This window comes from Falco cherrug, chromosome 2 (genome assembly GCF_023634085.1).
Source record: "Falco cherrug isolate bFalChe1 chromosome 2, bFalChe1.pri, whole genome shotgun sequence".
NCBI classification, from domain to species: domain Eukaryota; kingdom Metazoa; phylum Chordata; class Aves; order Falconiformes; family Falconidae; genus Falco; species Falco cherrug.
Genome location: NC_073698.1, coordinates 3,236,223 through 3,253,244, shown reverse-complemented (window position 1 = coordinate 3,253,244; position 17,022 = coordinate 3,236,223). Strand labels below are relative to the sequence as shown.

The window sequence follows — 17,022 nt, the reverse complement described above, 5'->3', positions numbered from 1 at the left end:
TTTATGCAGCACTCTGATATGGATTTTCTTTGGCTCCCATCCCATTTGGCCTTGAAGCACCCTCCCAACACATATGAATCATGAAGTTGACAAGGAAAACAAGAGCACCCCAGGCAGGTCTGCATTCCCAGCAATTGTCTGTGATTATAAAATGATTTAAGATGCGAGAAGCTGCTAACAATCCCCTGTAAGTTGCCACTTGCAGTGTTGTCACATCCTCTTGTCCCTGGTCATATGTGTTGCAGACAGGAGCAATTCAGACAAGCATCACTGGTTCAGAGATAGATCCTGCAAAGCTGCGTGAGTGCCTGGGACAACCCTGCCATGGCAGGGACACAGAGGCAGCAGTGCCATTGAAGATAAATATAGGTAAATAGAGCTTCCCTACATCTATCTGGGCAAGTGTGGAGTTGAACACCAACGGGGGGTCTCCAAGTGTGGTCCAGGTCTAGCTTCAGAGCTGGAGTCTCACCTACCTTTAGCCCACGGAGCTGATGTCCAGGGTCCCTCTATAATGGAGGAGAAAGGCTCCTGAGGAGATATGGGCCTTACATCAGCCTCACCTTGTTATGATTTTTTCCTTCGTTTTCAGTCCATTACAGCTCTTGTTGGTGACCTCCTGAGAGCAATGGGATGAGCTGCTGTCCCCTTCCTCTGACACTTTTGGGGAGGTCAGTGATTAGCCTGGAGCCAGGTGCCTCCCTTTGATATGGCTATGATTGTATATGGGGTTTTTTCCTAAATAAAGCCACTTTTCCCCCCTGTAAGGTCTTGCTTGGAGCTTTGCCACACTCTTCCTACAACGCCATAACATTTTTTCCTACAATAATTGGTGGATACATGTGTACAGGGCTGGGTGGGAGAACACATGCAGACAGCATGTGATGAGATGTCAGCTGGTGGTCCAAGAAAACAAGCCGATCCCTTTTCATCGTCAGATCCAGCAGAGGAAAACATACCTCTGGGCAAGCTCGTATGATGGCAGTATCCGCTCACGTTGTCTGGCCAGTGAGCATGCTCTTTGTGCCATCATAAAACACAGGAAAGGTTATCCTGTCCCAGGATGGTCTCCAGTAGCTTAAGTTTGACTGAAAGGCATCCCAGCTTCACCTGAGGATGCCAGGAGAAGATTCGCCAGGTCCCCTATTAATCAGCTCCAAACCCATCCTGGTTATCATTGCACAGGGGATGCTTGGAGCTATTTCCTGCCTCCATGCCAGCAGATCCCAGCATAGGTGGGACAGGGAACCACTGCCTTGGGGTCTAACCAAAGCCAATGCTGATTTTGGGTCCTGCAAAATGTCAGGCTTGCTCTGGTTTGCACCCCACCATGGTGCCCATGCATCATGCAAACTTTTGGGGGTGATTGTGCCCCAGACTGGTACAGTCTGATTGCTGAGTGACACCAATGTCCTTGGCCATCCCAAACATCCCACCATGTGGCGTCATGCTCAGCCATGGCCTTTTCCCAGAAGAGGCTGGAGAAGGAGAAAGCTATTCCTGCTTTCTGCCGTGGTGGCTGTAATTTAAACACAGAGACATTTTTATTTATTTAACTCACATCCTCTCTGAGAGAGGTTTACAGCCAGCAAATCAATTCTGCTGATTAGAGCTAATGGATTTTACTTGACTTTACTTTTCCATAGTGGTTTCCTGAAAGTGAATGAGCGGCCATGCTTCAAGATTTATATACAGCTATATATTTCACTGCAGGAGATGCTAAGCAATTTTTTTAATTCTGCAGCTTCTAAATCCATCCAGGTCTGCCTGGTATCTGCAGAGCAGGGAAGAGTCTCCTGACACCGCAAAACCTCATAGAGCAGTTTTGCCTGTCTCGTTTCCTATTAAAAAAAAAAAAAAAAGGGCAGTGCATGACCAAGCGTTTCCGTGTGAGATGAGCCCAGGCTTGTCGCAGATGAGGGAAGCTCAGAGAAATGTTCAAAACCACTTTGTGCACCTGGAAATCCCCAGTCCCCAAAGGGGTGCAAGGTGCTGTGCAAACCCTGGTGGAAGGCACTGCTGGGTGCAGAGCTGGTCCCTTAGCTCCAAAGTGGGAGCTGCAGCAATGCATTCGCATGGGCTTGCACCCACCAGGAAAACACTAATTTATTACTTCCCCGTTATATTAAGGGCAATTGATTACACTAACAGCTCTTTGTGCAGCAAATTCCGAAACAGCAATGCAGATGCAATTCAAAATGTCCTCTGCAGTGAACACCCAAGCATGTGTGGGGCCTCTGTGGGCATCAGATCAGAGACCAAGATGGGCTTTACACCCTCAAAAGTCACCGCGGCAGCTTTGAGATAAATGAAATTAAAGAGAATATTTTAAAATAAGCAGATCCTTGAGGTTCACTAGCTGGCAGGCTTGATCCCATTTCAATCCTTTGATTGCACATCTTCCTTACGGACCTTGGGTCACCATTGCAGGATGATGCTTTTCCAGTTTGCCTTGCTGCTGTTCCCAGAGTTGTGTTGGTTGGTTTTTTTTTTAATATCAGAGTCCATCAGATGCAAAAACCTGCTTGTCATCATCCTGTCTGAAAAGCAGAGAGCATGGAAACACAGGGCTGGGGTCTCACAGCACAACTTTGGTATGACTCTCCCACCATTGCTGCAAGACCTGGATGAGCTGAAGGTTTCATCTGCAAAAGGAAAGTGTGGTGCAGCAGAAGCCATGTGCCCTTACATTACCACTTTTAAGTGTAAAAATCAGCCTTAACAGAGATCAGCACATCTAACGTGGGTGCAGAGGAACACACACCATGTGTTGAAAAGCAATGCCCAGTGCACTGAGGCCTCAGAAAACTACGGTTTGGCACAACCTGGGACATACTGATGAGCTCCCTAAGTCTTTAATTATAATCACCCCTTTCAATTCTACTGGATGTAATAGCAGGGACAATAAAATCATCATGGAATCACAGAAGGGTTTGGGCTGGAAGGGACCTTCAAGACCAGCCAGTCCCACCCCCTGCCCCGGGCAGGGCCCCCTCCCCCCAGCCCAGGCTGCTCCCAGCCCCCTCCAGCCTGGCCTTGAGCCCTGCCAGGGATGGGGCACCCACAGCTGCTCTGGGCAGCCTGGGCCAGCGCCTCGCCGCCCTCACGGGGAAGGGTTTCTTCCTCATGTCCAACCTAAATCTCCCCTCTCTCAGCTTCAAGCCATTCCCCCCTGTCCCACCACTCCCTGCCCTTGCCCAAAGCCCCTCCCCAGCTTTCCTGTCGGCCCCTCCAGGCACTGGGAGCTGCTCTAAGGTCTCCCCGCAGCCTTCTCCTCCCCAGGCTGCACAGCCCCAGCTCTCCCAGCCTGTCCCCACAGCAGAGGGGCTCCAGCCCTCTGACCAGCTCCGTGGCCTCCTCTGGGCCCGCTCCAACAGGTCCGTGTCCTTCTGATGCTGAGGACCCCCGAGCTGGACGCAGCGCTGTGGGGGGGTCTCAGCAGAGGGGAGCAGAGGGGCAGAGCCCCCTCCCCCGCCCTGCCGGCCACGCTGCTGGGGATGCAGCCCAGGGCATGGGTAAATGTGTGCATGTGTGGCTGTGACTGTGTGCATGTGTGAACATATTAGTGTGCATGTGTGTGTGCACGTGTGCATATATGTGTGCAAGAATAAGTGTGTGCTGGTGAATGTCCATGCACATGTGTGCAGGTATGCAGCTCTGCATGCATGTGTGTGTGCTTGTGTGCATATGTTTGTGTGAACGTGTGTGCCCACATTTGTGCATACAGATCTGTGTATGTGATTGTCCTTGTGTGTACATGTCCATGCATTTGCATGTCTTGTGTGTGGATGTGTGCACATGTGCACATGTGTGCATGCACGTGGGAGCATACATGTCTGTGCATGTGTGCGTATGTTTGTGTGTTCACATGCAAGTGTGCAGCATGCATGTGTATGCTTGCAGGTGCATGCACAGGTGTGTGCATGCAGGTGTGTACATATGTTTGTATATGCGTGTGTGCATATGCAGTGTGTGCATGTGTACATGCTAGTGTGAACACAGCTCTGTGTGTGCATGTGTGTGTGTGCACAGCCATGTTTAGTTGTATGTGTGTGCATGTGTGTCCATGTGTTCATATCTGTATGTGTCCATGCCTGCAGCTGTGTGCATGTGTGCATGCATGGGGGGATCTGTGTGCACATGTGTGCATGTGGGTGCATTTTTATGATTATCCATGTACACACATTTGTGCATGGGTGTACAGGTGTGAGTGTACAATCATGTGTTTGTGTGTGCACATATGTGTGTGCACTTGTATGTGTGTATATATATGTGTGCACATCTGTGTGCAGGTGGGTGTGCAAGTGTGAGTGTGCATATGCACATATACTTACATGAGTGCATGACTGTGTTTGTATATGTGCATGAGTCTGCAAATGTGTGTGCATGCATGTCTGGTGTATGTACCTGTGTGAGTGCACATGTGTTTGCATATATATGTGTGTGTGTGCATGCAGATGTGTGTTGCATGTGTGTTTGCATTCCTGTGTATGTACATGTGTGCAGATGTGTGTGCATGTATGTATGCAAAAGTGCATGTGCACATATGTCCATGCATGTATGTCTGCTCAAATATGTCTTTGCATGTGTATTGCATATATAATTGCAGGCATGTGTGTGATCATGTGCATGTCTTTGCACAGGTATGTGTGCGTAGCCACATGCCGATGTGTGTGCACACTGAGTGTGCATTTGTGTGAATGTGTGTGCATGTACATGTGTGAAGACACGTGTATCCACATCTGCTGGCATGCATTTGTATGCATGTGTATATATCTACATGCAAGCGCCTGTGCGTGTTTGTGTATGTGCATGTTTCATGTACACACATATCTGTGTGCACACTGGTGCATGTATGCAATTGTACATGTGTGTGCATACCTCCATGTGGGCATGTGTGTGACTGTGCATGCCTGTGAATGCATGCATGGGTGTGTCCAGCATGCGTGTGCATGCTTGTGTGTGATTGTGCATGCATGTGCATGCCTGCATGGGTGTGTCTTACATGTCTGTGTACTTATGTGTGTGCCAGTGCATGAGCATGAATGTGTGCTTCGGCGTGTCTTGCACGCGGGTGCATGCAGGCATGTAACTGTGCATGTATGTGGATGTATTCACAGACACCCTGCATGCGTGTGTGCAGGTTTGTGCATGCATGCGTTTGTGCATGCATGTGAATGCATGTGAAGGGCGTGTCCTGCACGCGTGTGCATGCATGTGTGCGTCCGTGCATGCGTGCGAATGCGTGCGTGGGCGGGTCTTGCACGCCTGTGCGCGCCCGTGTACGTGGGCGTGGCAGGTGTGCGCTCACACGTGCGTGCCCCCCGCCTCCCCCCGCCCCCCCGCGAGGCCCCGCCCCCTCCGGTGCGGCGCGGGGCGGGTCTGTCCCCGCGCCGCCCCGCCCCGTCCCTGCGCGCGGCCGCGGGTGCGGGTGCGGCGCGGAGCGGGTGCGCTCCTTGCGCGGGGCCGCCATGGCGTGGCCCTGCATCACCCGCGCCTGCTGCATCGCTCGGTTCTGGAACCAGCTGGATAAAGCGGACATCGCCGTCCCTCTCGTGTTCACAAAATACTCGGAGGCCACCGAGCAGCCCGCCGCCCCCGCGCCCGCCCCTCGCCCCGCCGCCCCCATCGACACCCAGCCCGGCGGCGAGGCGGCGGGGGGCGGCGGCGCGGCGGGGGAGCCGGCTCCCGGTCCGGCCCGGCCCGGCCCGGCCCCGCACGCTTCTCCCCCGGCCGATTCGGTGATGCGCCACGACTACAAGCCCTGGAAGGTGCAGCGGCCGGAGCCGAGCTGCAAACCCAAGAGCGAGTACCAGCCCTCGGATACCCCCTTCGAGAAGGAGACGCAGTACCAGAAGGATTTCCGTGCCTGGCCCATCCCCAAGCGGGGTGACCATCCCTGGATCCCCAAACCGGGACCTTCCCCCGTCCTCGCCCTGGACCGCGGGTCCCCGGAGAAACCAGCTCAGGAGAAACGAAGGAAGGTGCTGCCCGGTCCCGAGAAGAAGGAGGAGGACCCCGAGGTGGAGGATGAGCATCCCAAAGCGATGCGGGCCGGGGATGGGAGAGAGAAGGGGAGGAAGAAGGCGGAGGAGGCGGGCGGGCAGCCGCTGGACGCGGGCAGGGGCAGGGCGGCCGCCGATGCTCTCAACAGGCAGATCAAGGAGGAGGTGGCGGCGGGGGTCAGCTCGTCCTACAGGTGAGACCCCTCCACCTCATCCCGACCCCCTCGCCAGCCCAGCCCCCGTCCCTTCTTGCCCATCCCCAGGAGCGACATCCCACCCAGGGAGTTGGGTCGATGCGCCTTCCAGACGTTCCCGTGGGGGGTGGGGGTGTGGGGGGGTGCGCGTGTGCTGATCTTCTGCTCTGGGGCGGGGTGGGGGTGGTGTCCTTAAAAACCCCCACCTCCTTGATGGGGCGAGGGTAGGTGCAGTGCAAAGTGGTGAAAAGGCGGGTTGGTTTTGTTGGGTAGGTTTGCAGCAGGTTCGAACATCTTGTGTGTGTGTGTGTGTGTGTCTCTCTCGCATCCCAAAATTCAGAGACGCCACCACCTTGGCTTTCCGCGTGGGTGGTGTACCCGGGATGTGCAAGTCACCTTTCCCGGTGGTCCTTTCCAAATGCATCCTTGGTTGCCGTGGTGCGGCCAACCCGAAGGACCAGCATCCCAGTCGCCATCACTGCATCCTGAGGACCCCACGCGCCTGCGGGGTGCCCCATGCACAGGAGGGTCCCATGCAGCACCCCGGGCCAGTAGCGTCCCTGAGACAAAGCATCCTGGGGACGCAGCGGGATGCGGGTGACAGGCATCCTAGGCTGCTTGGGTGGGGCAGCCTTTGGATGCTGCCATGTTTAACGCGGTGTGGTGGCGGGTGGCATGTCCTTGTGTCCCCCTCATCATCCTTCCACCCCGGGCTAGAAAGAGGTGCCCTTATTTAACCCCAGGAAGAGACCCTGCTTGGGATTCGGAGTGCAAAACTCCTTCCCACGAGATGCTGCTGTTATTTCTCCCTGGGTGAAGGAGTTGTATGTGTTGGGAATGCAAAACAAAAGTGCCGGGGTGGCTGCCCTGCATGTGCATTTGCAAGGAGGCTTTGCTGTGATTGTGTTTTCCAGAGCTTTCTTTGGCAGAGCCTACTGCTGTTGAGGCCGGGGTGGAGGTGGCAGAGAGCAAAGCTGGTGTTTGTTGTGACAAAACTGTAATGGCAGCCTTTTTGCTTCTTCCCGTACCACTGTGAATGCCAAGTTGTTCGTGCCTGTGAATGATTGATTTTCTTCCCTAGGGAGATTTAGAGGTGACACCCTGCCATCAAACAGGTGGTCAATTCACGCAGATTTAAAATGAAGCTGGGATTTGGCTCCTCTGTCCCCCTGGTGACTGCGTGGCATGGTGGAGCTGGCCGTCATCTCCCTTCCCGTGTCCCTGGGGGGGAAATGGTTCAAGCAGTGAGGTTTTGATTTTTGCTGTAGTTCGGCCTTGGCTCTGGCTCTTGCTGGGGATGTGAACAATGATGTGGGCTGAAGTGCACCCAGATGTGACAGCGGTGATTGGCTGAGATATGAGAAAATGGCCAGGGATTTTCAGGGTCTCTGTTTTTCAGGGGTGGAGGGTGTGGGGAAAGGGTTTTCCAGAAGTGAAACAATCCTTTAATGTGCCCTGGCCAGCCCTGATATTAGACTCAGCTTTTTGGCTGGTCTCTTGCAAGGTCTGGGCTCATGCTGATGATGGCAGGACTAAAGCAGAAAGGTCAGAGTAGAGCTGAAGAGCTGTGTTGCTCTCTTCCACTGGTGCAAAGGATAATTAGACTTCTTTTCTTGCATGTTTAAGTGCAGATTGCTCACCTTCCCATCCCTCCAGTCTACTCCAGCAAATTCATGTAGCCAGTGCAGGCTGGGCTGGGTTTCCCCAAGCAAAGGGGTTGGGTCTGCTCAGTTGTTAAATCTAAGAGGAACTAGAAGGATTCAGTCAGTCCTCCTTGTGTTGCTCCTTGGCTTTCAGGACATCCCTAGGGCTTCTTTTTCCCCTTGGGTCCTCATCTGCTCTCCCACTTCCATGTTTTTCTTCCTAGCAGCATATTATTGCAAGAGAAGTGTTTGCTCTGACGCTCAGCCCGAGAACAGAAGCACCTCTTCATTAATGCATAAGTGATGTTGTGGCTAATTGTTCTCATTTTCCGTTCAAATTAGGCATCTTTTAAGTGTTGTTTATTGTTGACGTTCTTTTTTAAAAGCCACACTCTCCAAATCCTTATTACTATCAGGAACCTTGCTGCTCACAGGAGTCCCGACTCCTCACGCCCTGGGTGGGTTCCAAACATCTCCGAGGATGCAGACTCCATAGCCCATTTGGGCAACATTTTGGGCCACCCAGCAGCCAAAATTATCTTCTAGTGACCTTTCGCATGAGAGGGGCAAGGATGACTCACATGGGGTTTGCTTTTTGTGGCCTTTGCTGGGCTTGTGCATGGATGAAGGCTTGCCAGCAGCACAGAGCAGGGAGAGATTTCCTTACAGTTCTCTGCCACTACTGTAAATCAGCGTAATGTGATGCTCCAAGGCTGGGAAACCATTCCATGGTGAAACCAAAGAGCACAACGGTAAGGTTTTTTAAACTCACTCTGTCCCCCTATTATTGCCAGGTGAGGGAAGAGAGCATGGGATGGAGTAAGCAGCTAGGCCAAGGTCATCAGGGAGAAGTCCATGCTAAAGGGGGGAATTCCCATTTCTAACCTTTTCACACGAAGACAAATGAATGTTGCAGAGACCATGTGCCTGTGACCTCCTCCCAGGTCTTCCCAGACCTACAGGGCAGAGGTGATACCTGGTGGCGATGGCCGTGGAGGATGGAGGCTGCTCCCAGCCCGAGGGATCGATGAGCAGTTCGCATTAGCGTTTGAACCAGGAAGCCTTCGAAGATGGCAGGGCTGTGCGTGTCTGCAAGAGACTGCCTGTGCCCAGAGATCCTACAGAATAAATGGGATGTATTTATGTTATTCATAGTATTTATGTTACTTACATTTATTTTTATGTATTAATTTATATATTGGATTTATTTACATACCTGTGCCCAAATAAATTCCTTTGGCAAACCAAGGGAATTTGAAGGGGATCAGGTTGTGCATGATGACATCTGCTTGCCAGTTAGTGCCCTATGACTATATCTCTTTGGCTGTAGGGGAACTAAGGCAGAGGGGCTGCCTGAGCCCACACAGTGCACCAGGGCTGGGGACTCCGTGGCATTGTTTTCCTGTTTGCTGTTGTTCTTCTGGGGTTGAGGTGGTGGAAGCCACCTCTGTTACCAGGTGTGCTTTGGTGTGACACAGGTTCCAGTACCGAGGTGCTTCTTGCCTCAATTTCTCTCCCCAAAGATGTTCTGCCCAAGCAGGGTTACAGGGGCAGGTTGTATCTCCCTTCATCCCCCTCTTCCCTGCAGTCCTGCTTGTTGTGGTGGCCTGCGGACCTTGAGGGACCATGTAAGGACCAAGGCACCCTTCAGCGGGTAGGAGTACTAAGTTTATGTGACTGACCTGACTTTTAGATAGGGGCCAGAACCCAGCCTGGGGGGCTTCTCATTTTCTTGGAAAACTGTTGCTGCGGGATGGAATCTTGTCTTCTTCAATTTTCAGATGTCCCATAGGAGGATCTGGTGGCATCACTGAGGGCTTTATCTGTATGGAACACAGAGGTGGCCCTGAAGAGCCTGGTACTTGAGTGCTTGGGAGGGCATTTTGCCCCCTGAACTCCTGGAAGGGATGGGCAGAGCTCTTCTCCCTGCTGCACTGAAGAATGGAGGAGGCAGGGATTGGCCCTGGGGGTCTGGGACCAGAGAAAGTAGGTGATAAAATGTGCAGACAGTGGCATTTGCTAGTGGAAATGGAACAATTAGAATCATAGGATCATTTGGGTTGGAAAAGACCTTTGAGGTCATCATGTCCAACCATTTAACCCTGGACTGCCAAGTCCACCACTAAACCATGTCCTTAAGCACTGCATCTACATGTTTTCAGAAGCACATTTGGTAAAAAATGCAAGAAGGAATGAATGTTTTCCATTTTTGTTTGAAAATGATGGGAAAATGTTAGAATTAGATGTTCTGGGTGAGTTTTTTCCCCCCTTCTTCCTTCTTGCCTTTCATTCTTCTCTTTTTGTTACCTTTATTCCCTGAAGAAGAGAGTTACAAAAGGGAAAGGGGAAATTTCACTCCCTTTGCAGACTGTCAAAATTAGTAGTAAGGTGATTAATTTTCCCCAGAGAAGTAATATTGCCAACCAAAACAATATCCACCCCCTCACTCCCCCCCCCCCCCCTCCCTATTTCTTTCCTATCAGAGGAAACAAAACAAGAAAGGCTTCAATGGAAAATTTTGGACTGCCTCTTGTATTAATGAATTGCCTGTTGCTAATGTTCTGTCATTCATTTCAAGCCCTGGAGGTACTAAAGATGTGGAGCATGAGAATTTGTAGTAGCTATAGAGATGAATGAGTCAGTGCTGGAGACTTGCTGTGTATTTTTCTGAGGTACAGAGGAGATAATTTGAGGAGGGATGCCTACACAAGAGGGCTGGAGCAAGCTATATGACGGCAGAGAATTCATACTCCATCATTATAGTTGTGGAAATGTAGGGCTGGAAGGACCTCCTGAGGTAATCTGGTCCACATCCTGTTTCTGGGGAAGGGGATGATATATCTAGGTTGATTTTATCTAATGTTTTTCTGAAAATCTCCAGTGGAGGACACATCCCATATTGGTGAGACACTTGGTAACACTGCTTGTGCTGTCTGGTGTGCCAAACTTGGTGGGAGATTTTCCGTTGCCTTCTGAAATTTCAGGTCAGATCCATAGGCTGGGCCTGTATGAGTAAATTAAAAGTTTCAGGACACATTCCTGGGCATGGGAACATGATTATCTACGCTCTTCAGTTGTTGTAACAGTCCCTAGTCTGCTTTCCGGGCTGGGTTTGGGAGTGGGTGTGAATGAAGAATGGATCCCAACAAGCAGTTTGGGTACAACCATCTTGGTTTGGGGGTTAAGGGGGTTTAACAGTGTGAGTGGGGGCTGTCCCAGACTTCAGTGCTGGAGAGCATTCCTGGGTGGATGCCATGTCCCAGTGTCGTTTCAGCTACGAACTCCCAGTTTGGGTGAGAGTGTCATTGAAGTAACCCATGTCGGCAAATGGATCCAGTTTTGCTCTCAGCTGGAAGGGAAGGGAAGAGATCTTTTCTTCCGTCCAGAAAAGGCGATTCAAAGAGATGTTTGGCAGCTTTGGCTAAGGCTGAGCTCTGGCTCTTGATATGTACCTTTCACACCAGGAGGAGACACGATGTCTTCTGGTACCACAAGGACTGGTTGTGTGAGTATGTAATAACCGTGCGTGGAGGTAGCCCTTGGGTTGTTGCAGGCAGGCAGTTATCCTGTCACACTCTGTGCCTTGATCTCCTCTGGGTGCAGTCCATCAGCTGAGAAGGGCTGGTAGTAGCTCTGAATTGGAGATACCTGGTAGTAGCTCCCAGCTGGAGTATTTGCCAACATATTCCCTGTGATCACATTAAGGTGGAAAACATCCAGTCCTAAAAGCCAACTGGGAACTGCTCAGCAGTGTAGGCAATACTGAATTTTTGCTGCTTCAACTGTGTGCAAGCTGGAGCTGGGCTATGCCTTCCCTAGGATGGGGTTGAGCAGGAGGAAGAGATGCAGGTGGCATTCGGGTGATGGAATCAGTGTACCTGAGCAATTTTTCCTTTGTTCTAGCTCAGCTCTGCCGCCTCAGCAGGGACCTTTAGGCATGCTAGACTGGACGGTACCCTCTCAGCTAGTAAGTCCAATTATTTTGTTTGTTGTTTAGTCTTTATGAGTAACACCCGAGGTTCTGCCTCAGAAATAGGGAATTTGTAGTTGCACAATGCCAACTGGAATGGTGTGCCAAGACCTCAGTCTCTGATGGTTTGCAACCATCATCTCCTTCCCAGTCCAAGTCAATTAACAGGTTATGGTTTGCTGTTTTGTTGGTGCTGGGTTACTTGGTGCTTTCCTCCTATCTGGAGGTCACTGCTCAGTGTCTCCAAGTACAGTATCCACATTGTTTGGCTGTGTAGCTAGCAAGGCAGTTTTTTAGTCTCTTGTTTATTCCCCGTATCGACCCAGCTCTCCCAAGATGAAATCACTGTTTCTCAAACACCGATGCAGACTCTTGCCCTTTGGAGGTGAGGTCCTGCTTTCTACCGAGACTCACATGTCATGTTTGTAGGCATCACAGGTGGATTATGAATTCCTTGCTTACTCTTTGATAACCAGGACCTCTGTGGCATTCTCCTTCTTAGGCAGTTACAGCCTTGGAACTCCCATCCCATAGCAAAAGATCCTGGTGATTAGTACTGAGCCTAGAATGTAGCACTAATAATTTTCATCCCATTTTAAACGCAGCAGGCAAGGTCAGGCCCTTTCTTCTTCTTGTGATATCCCGATCCTGCTCCATATTGGTGCTGCCTTCCATGTTGTGTCGTTAGGAGGGCGCATCAGTGGTGCCCTACTTTCTTGTGCCACAGTCAACCTTAAAAATGTTAAACCCTGCTAACCTCCTTCCAACACTCATCATTGTCATTTCCCTTGCCCAGTTTCCTGTTCTGCTGATGTTCATGTTCTCTGGCTTAATTAATAATTTCCCACGTGGCCCTGTATCAAATGCTTTACTGAAGCCAGATAGATTTTCACATTTATTTTGTCTGCTAAATCAGTTATCGTATCAGAGGACATGGCAAACATCTCTCCTTCTCCCCTTCCAGTCACTGCTGTGTCTGTTCAGACCACTAGTTTCTCCTGGATGCAGGAGCAGATGCTGTGGAGCAGACCCCCCTTTCACTTGGCAGCTTTGAGCTACTGCTGTAACACAATAAATAAAGAGAAGAGGAGAGAGATCAACTAATTTAGACAGCAGGACTTTCCCTGCCCTTCCTTCGCCAAATCAATCATGAACAGCCATTGTAAATTTGTCTTCTCTCACATTTAGAGCATGACCTTTGCTTTTCCTGTCTCCTACTAGCTGAACAAGCCTTCACTTTCTAAGCACTTCTGCATTCTATCCTGTATCAGTCTTGCTTTTCTTTGCTCTTAGTTGAACGTATTCATAGCCCTAACGCTGATATCTTCAGCTAAGTTTGCCGCGCTGGGGCAAGAGCATGGATGCTCTCCTGCTAGCATGACCATCAGCACCAGCCAGGAGGGGAAAGGCAGTTTTAGGGGAGTTTTATAGGATGGAAATTTTATTTCTCTTGATTTCTAACTCAGTGTTCTGGATATCTTTCTGATGTTCTTTATATTTATGTATATTTTTTTATATAGATATATACATGCACACACACGCAAACTGTGTGTTCACCCAGTTACTGCTTTAACCTCCAACTCATCTCTCCTCCCCAGGTCCAATGTTGTGGGTGTTACATAGTGAACACATTTTGCTCTCTATTAATAATTTCTTTTGCTTAAATGATGCCTGCATCTGAGGGGACCCCGCAGCATTTTGCAGACATGGTGTACATACAGAGAGACTCCTGCTGCTTTGGGAACCAGCTGCAAGCTGTGCTGTTGAGACTACAAAACAGGGTGTTTTGGTTCTGGGAAGGTGGTAGGGCTGCTTTTTTTATTTTTTAGTGTTTAAAATTTTTAATCTTTTGTTTTGTTTTGGTCGAGCTGTAATTGGAAAGGAGAATGCATTTGAGGAATGTTCTCAGATTCATGTGTAGAGTGGGTGATCTTAAATAACGGACTGGTCATGCCAGGAGAGAAGAGGGCTGGCTCCAGTGGTAAAAACCACTGCAGCCCCTGCGACACAAGCAGCATTGCTTGTAGGTGAGGATACAGCCCTTAGGCAGCTGCTCCCATCTGTGAGGATGCCAGCTGCACAGAAAGACACCTTGAAGAGGGGAATTTAACAAATGGTCCTAGGGAAGCAGCTTGTTTCAGAAAGCACTTTACCCTGCTGTGCAATGGAGCAGGGAAGCAAATATTCCTGCCTCACAGCCTGCCTGGGCTGTGCAGCCAGGGATGATGCTGCGTCATGCAAAACAAGAAGGTGATGAGCAGTGTGTCCCATGCAGAGATGGGCTGGCATTGGGGTGCAGCCCAGGGATCCCAGCATCCCCATCTGCAGGGACTCACCAGGGTCTTTCTTCCAAGCTGCAATTCAGGAGCACAGAAGTAATATCCCTGGTGGGGATTTTTATAATTTTATTATCGTGAAAGCATTTCCCAGCTTGTCCTTTCTGCCAGCAGATTTGTAACGCCTTGCTGTCTGGCTGGTGCGTGGTTGGTTAACACTAGGCTTTACATTCCTCTGGTTTTAACTCTAAAAATACCACCATGGAGCTGTAAATGAACCATTTCAGCATCGGTTACTCCATCTCTGCTGTAAGGGCAAGGAAATCCAGGCTGTTGTGAGCTGCGGGCTGGCTCTCGGCAGCCGTGCATCCATCCATTGGACTCCCACTGACTGCAGTCAGCTTTCTCCTGCACAGCAACATCCTCCCCATCTCAATTAGCTCCTGCACAGTGTTCATCCACCCAGCCTTGCAGGTGCCATCTTGGAAAGCGGCCAGACGTTTCTCGCTGAAATACTTTGCAAGGTTGCTGGTGCCCTGCTAACGTTGCATGGTTGTTGCTTTTCTTTTCTTCTTCTGTGAAAGGGTTGAAGGTATTTGGGGCTGTGCAGGTGCTTTGCTGCTTATCTAGCTCAGAAAGGGGAAAAAAATAATGAAGGTGTTGGTTAAAGAAAACGGTGGCTGCCTAGAGTGGGGCTATATATTAATTGCGAATGGCAAAGTTATTCTGCTCGTAGAAATCAACAGGGCTATTGAGGGCCAGCATTGGCACTAGGGTCTTAACTTAGCTCAAAGCCCAGATCAGATCTCCTTTCTCTCCCCAAAGCATTGCAGGACCAGCACTGTCCCCTTGCAGGATCTCTGCTTTCCTGTAGGATTAAAAGCTGGTGTTGATATTTCAGATTTCCTTCTCCACGTTCATCCCAATCTTGCTTCCCTTGCACAAGGTGTGAACAGTATGCTTCTTGTGGGACTCGTATGGGTAAGGGCTACGTGTCAGTTAAATTATGATTATGTGAAATTAATTATTAGGTGAATTAATTAATGTTTTCTCCACTTTTGTCTCCTCATTCCTTCCCATTAAATCAGCTACAGAAGGTATCATGGCTGTACAAGTGGAGGGGAAGATGGGTAGAGAGCTTGTGTTCTAAAGAAGGGGATCTGATCTATTTCTTCCAAAGCAATGATGAGCAGACATCTTAGAAAGCACACAGTTATGGGGAGCTAGACAGCTTGGGTTTTCTAGAAATCCAGTTAGACCAGCTAAGAACTTGGCTTTGGGAAGCTTGGAGCTGGCCAGGCCACTGGGTTGCAGTAAAGAAACCTCAATTTTGTGTCTAGGTGCTGGGTGAATGGCAAGAGGAGAGGTTATCCAGCCACAGGAGGAAGAGATTCTTCAGGATCACCCCTGACTGCTGAGCTTCAAGCTTCCCTCCCACATTTCACTTTGTCTTTCACCTTGAAGGAGGCGGCGCATCTGCTCTCGGGCAGGCAGCTTTGCCTAGGAGAAATCGGTGCATTGTGCTCTGATGGGCTGGAAACAGGCAGGGACATGAACCCTGACTGGTCCCATACCCAGATTTGGGCAGCAGTGGGGCTGATGGTTGCTGAGACCTTCAAGGAGAAGCTGTGGGTGCCCTCAGGGTGCCATTTCCCTGCAAAGGCATGTGCCTTTCCCTTCTCACATCCACTTTGGCTGTGGAGGTTCATCAGCCTGAGCCCCAACGGGAGGTTGGAAGGATGCTCTGTATCTTGCAAACTCCTTTGCACCCTCGGCCATGCTTTACCAACAGTGCAACAGAGCAAATTATCGGTGAAGTTCCTAAAACTAAGGGGGGAATTGGCTACAAAGGTCTGATTTTTCCACTTTGTTGGATTTGTGGAGGCTGGCGTGCTGGGTTGCAGATCAGGACTTCAGCTGTGCTTTGTGCTTTTGTTATTTGGATATGAAGTGAATGTGCAGAAGGTCTGAGGTGGGGGAAGAAAGGGGAGATCAGAGGTTGCCCATGCACAATCTTATGAAGGTGTGGAAAGCCCTGGGTTGGGCTTGCATGGGACTGATGTGCCAGGGCTGGATGACAGCCTCCCACCGGGTACCCCGTGGGGATGAACACACCAGTCTCAGCTGATTGGCAGAGCTTGTTGTGGTGTTGGCCAGTAGCTATAGCAGCTCACGTTGGAGGATTCCCAGAGAGGGATGTAGTGGCAAGTGGTCTGCTGGAGGGAGGACACAAGGAAAACCATGTGTTCCCTCTGGGGAGCTGCGATGGGTTTTGGCAGCAGCATCATGCAGAGAGCGGTGAAGATGCTGATGTTGAAAGTTGTGGTGCTTCTTCCTCCATCAGGGGGGTAAAAGCCTCTGGCAGCAGTACAGCATTGCAGCGCTGTTGGTGCAAAGCTCAGTGCAGGGTGAGGGGAGAGATTTCCTTCTCTCTTATAGAAAGGCTCCCATGGCTCTGTATAACCCACAAGGCTGGTAGAGTCTGCTGCATGCGGCCGATGTGATTTCTGGGATGACATAGAACAGGTTCTTTCAGCCAAGTCAGCTGTGGCATCTCCAGAAAGCTAGACAGCCTTCAAAGGAGGTGCAAAGGTCCATTGTTCGATCCTGCTCCAGAGCATCGGCTGAACTGAGTGTTTTTTGAGGTCCTCCCCAGGCCCCTTAGCCATGATTCCCTTTCTTGCTTGTTCTAGGGCTGTTAACGTGCTGATCCCTGTCCATGGAGGAAAAAAAAAGGTTTCTGTTTTATGACCAGTTGCAATTTGTCTCTTCCCAGCCACTCCAAGAGCTGGAAACCCTCAGAAAACAGAGGCACATCTGTTGGCTTAGAGGGTGGTTTTCTGGTTGGGCTTCTGTGGTACCTCTAGTCACATCTGAAGTCTTGGCAGCACTTTTGGTCAGCATTTGCGAAGCCTAGTTCCTGGAGCTGAGTGG

General features: G+C 50.4%; 1 protein-coding gene across 2 annotated transcripts in view; it reads left to right on the top strand.

Annotated features, from left to right (window-relative positions):
* The first annotated feature begins 5,381 nt into the window (after positions 1 to 5,381).
* The window catches only part of MAP6 (microtubule associated protein 6), a 45,505-nt gene continuing 33,864 nt past the window's right edge, over positions 5,382 to 17,022 (top strand). For both annotated transcript variants that reach the window (XR_008731075.1, XM_055703093.1), the window contains exon 1: positions 5,382 to 6,199. Coding sequence is in view for 1 of the 2 variants with exons in the window: in XM_055703093.1 (XP_055559068.1) it covers positions 5,472 to 6,199 (728 nt within the window). In the remaining variant the exon portion in view is untranslated. The remainder of the gene's footprint in view (positions 6,200 to 17,022) is intronic.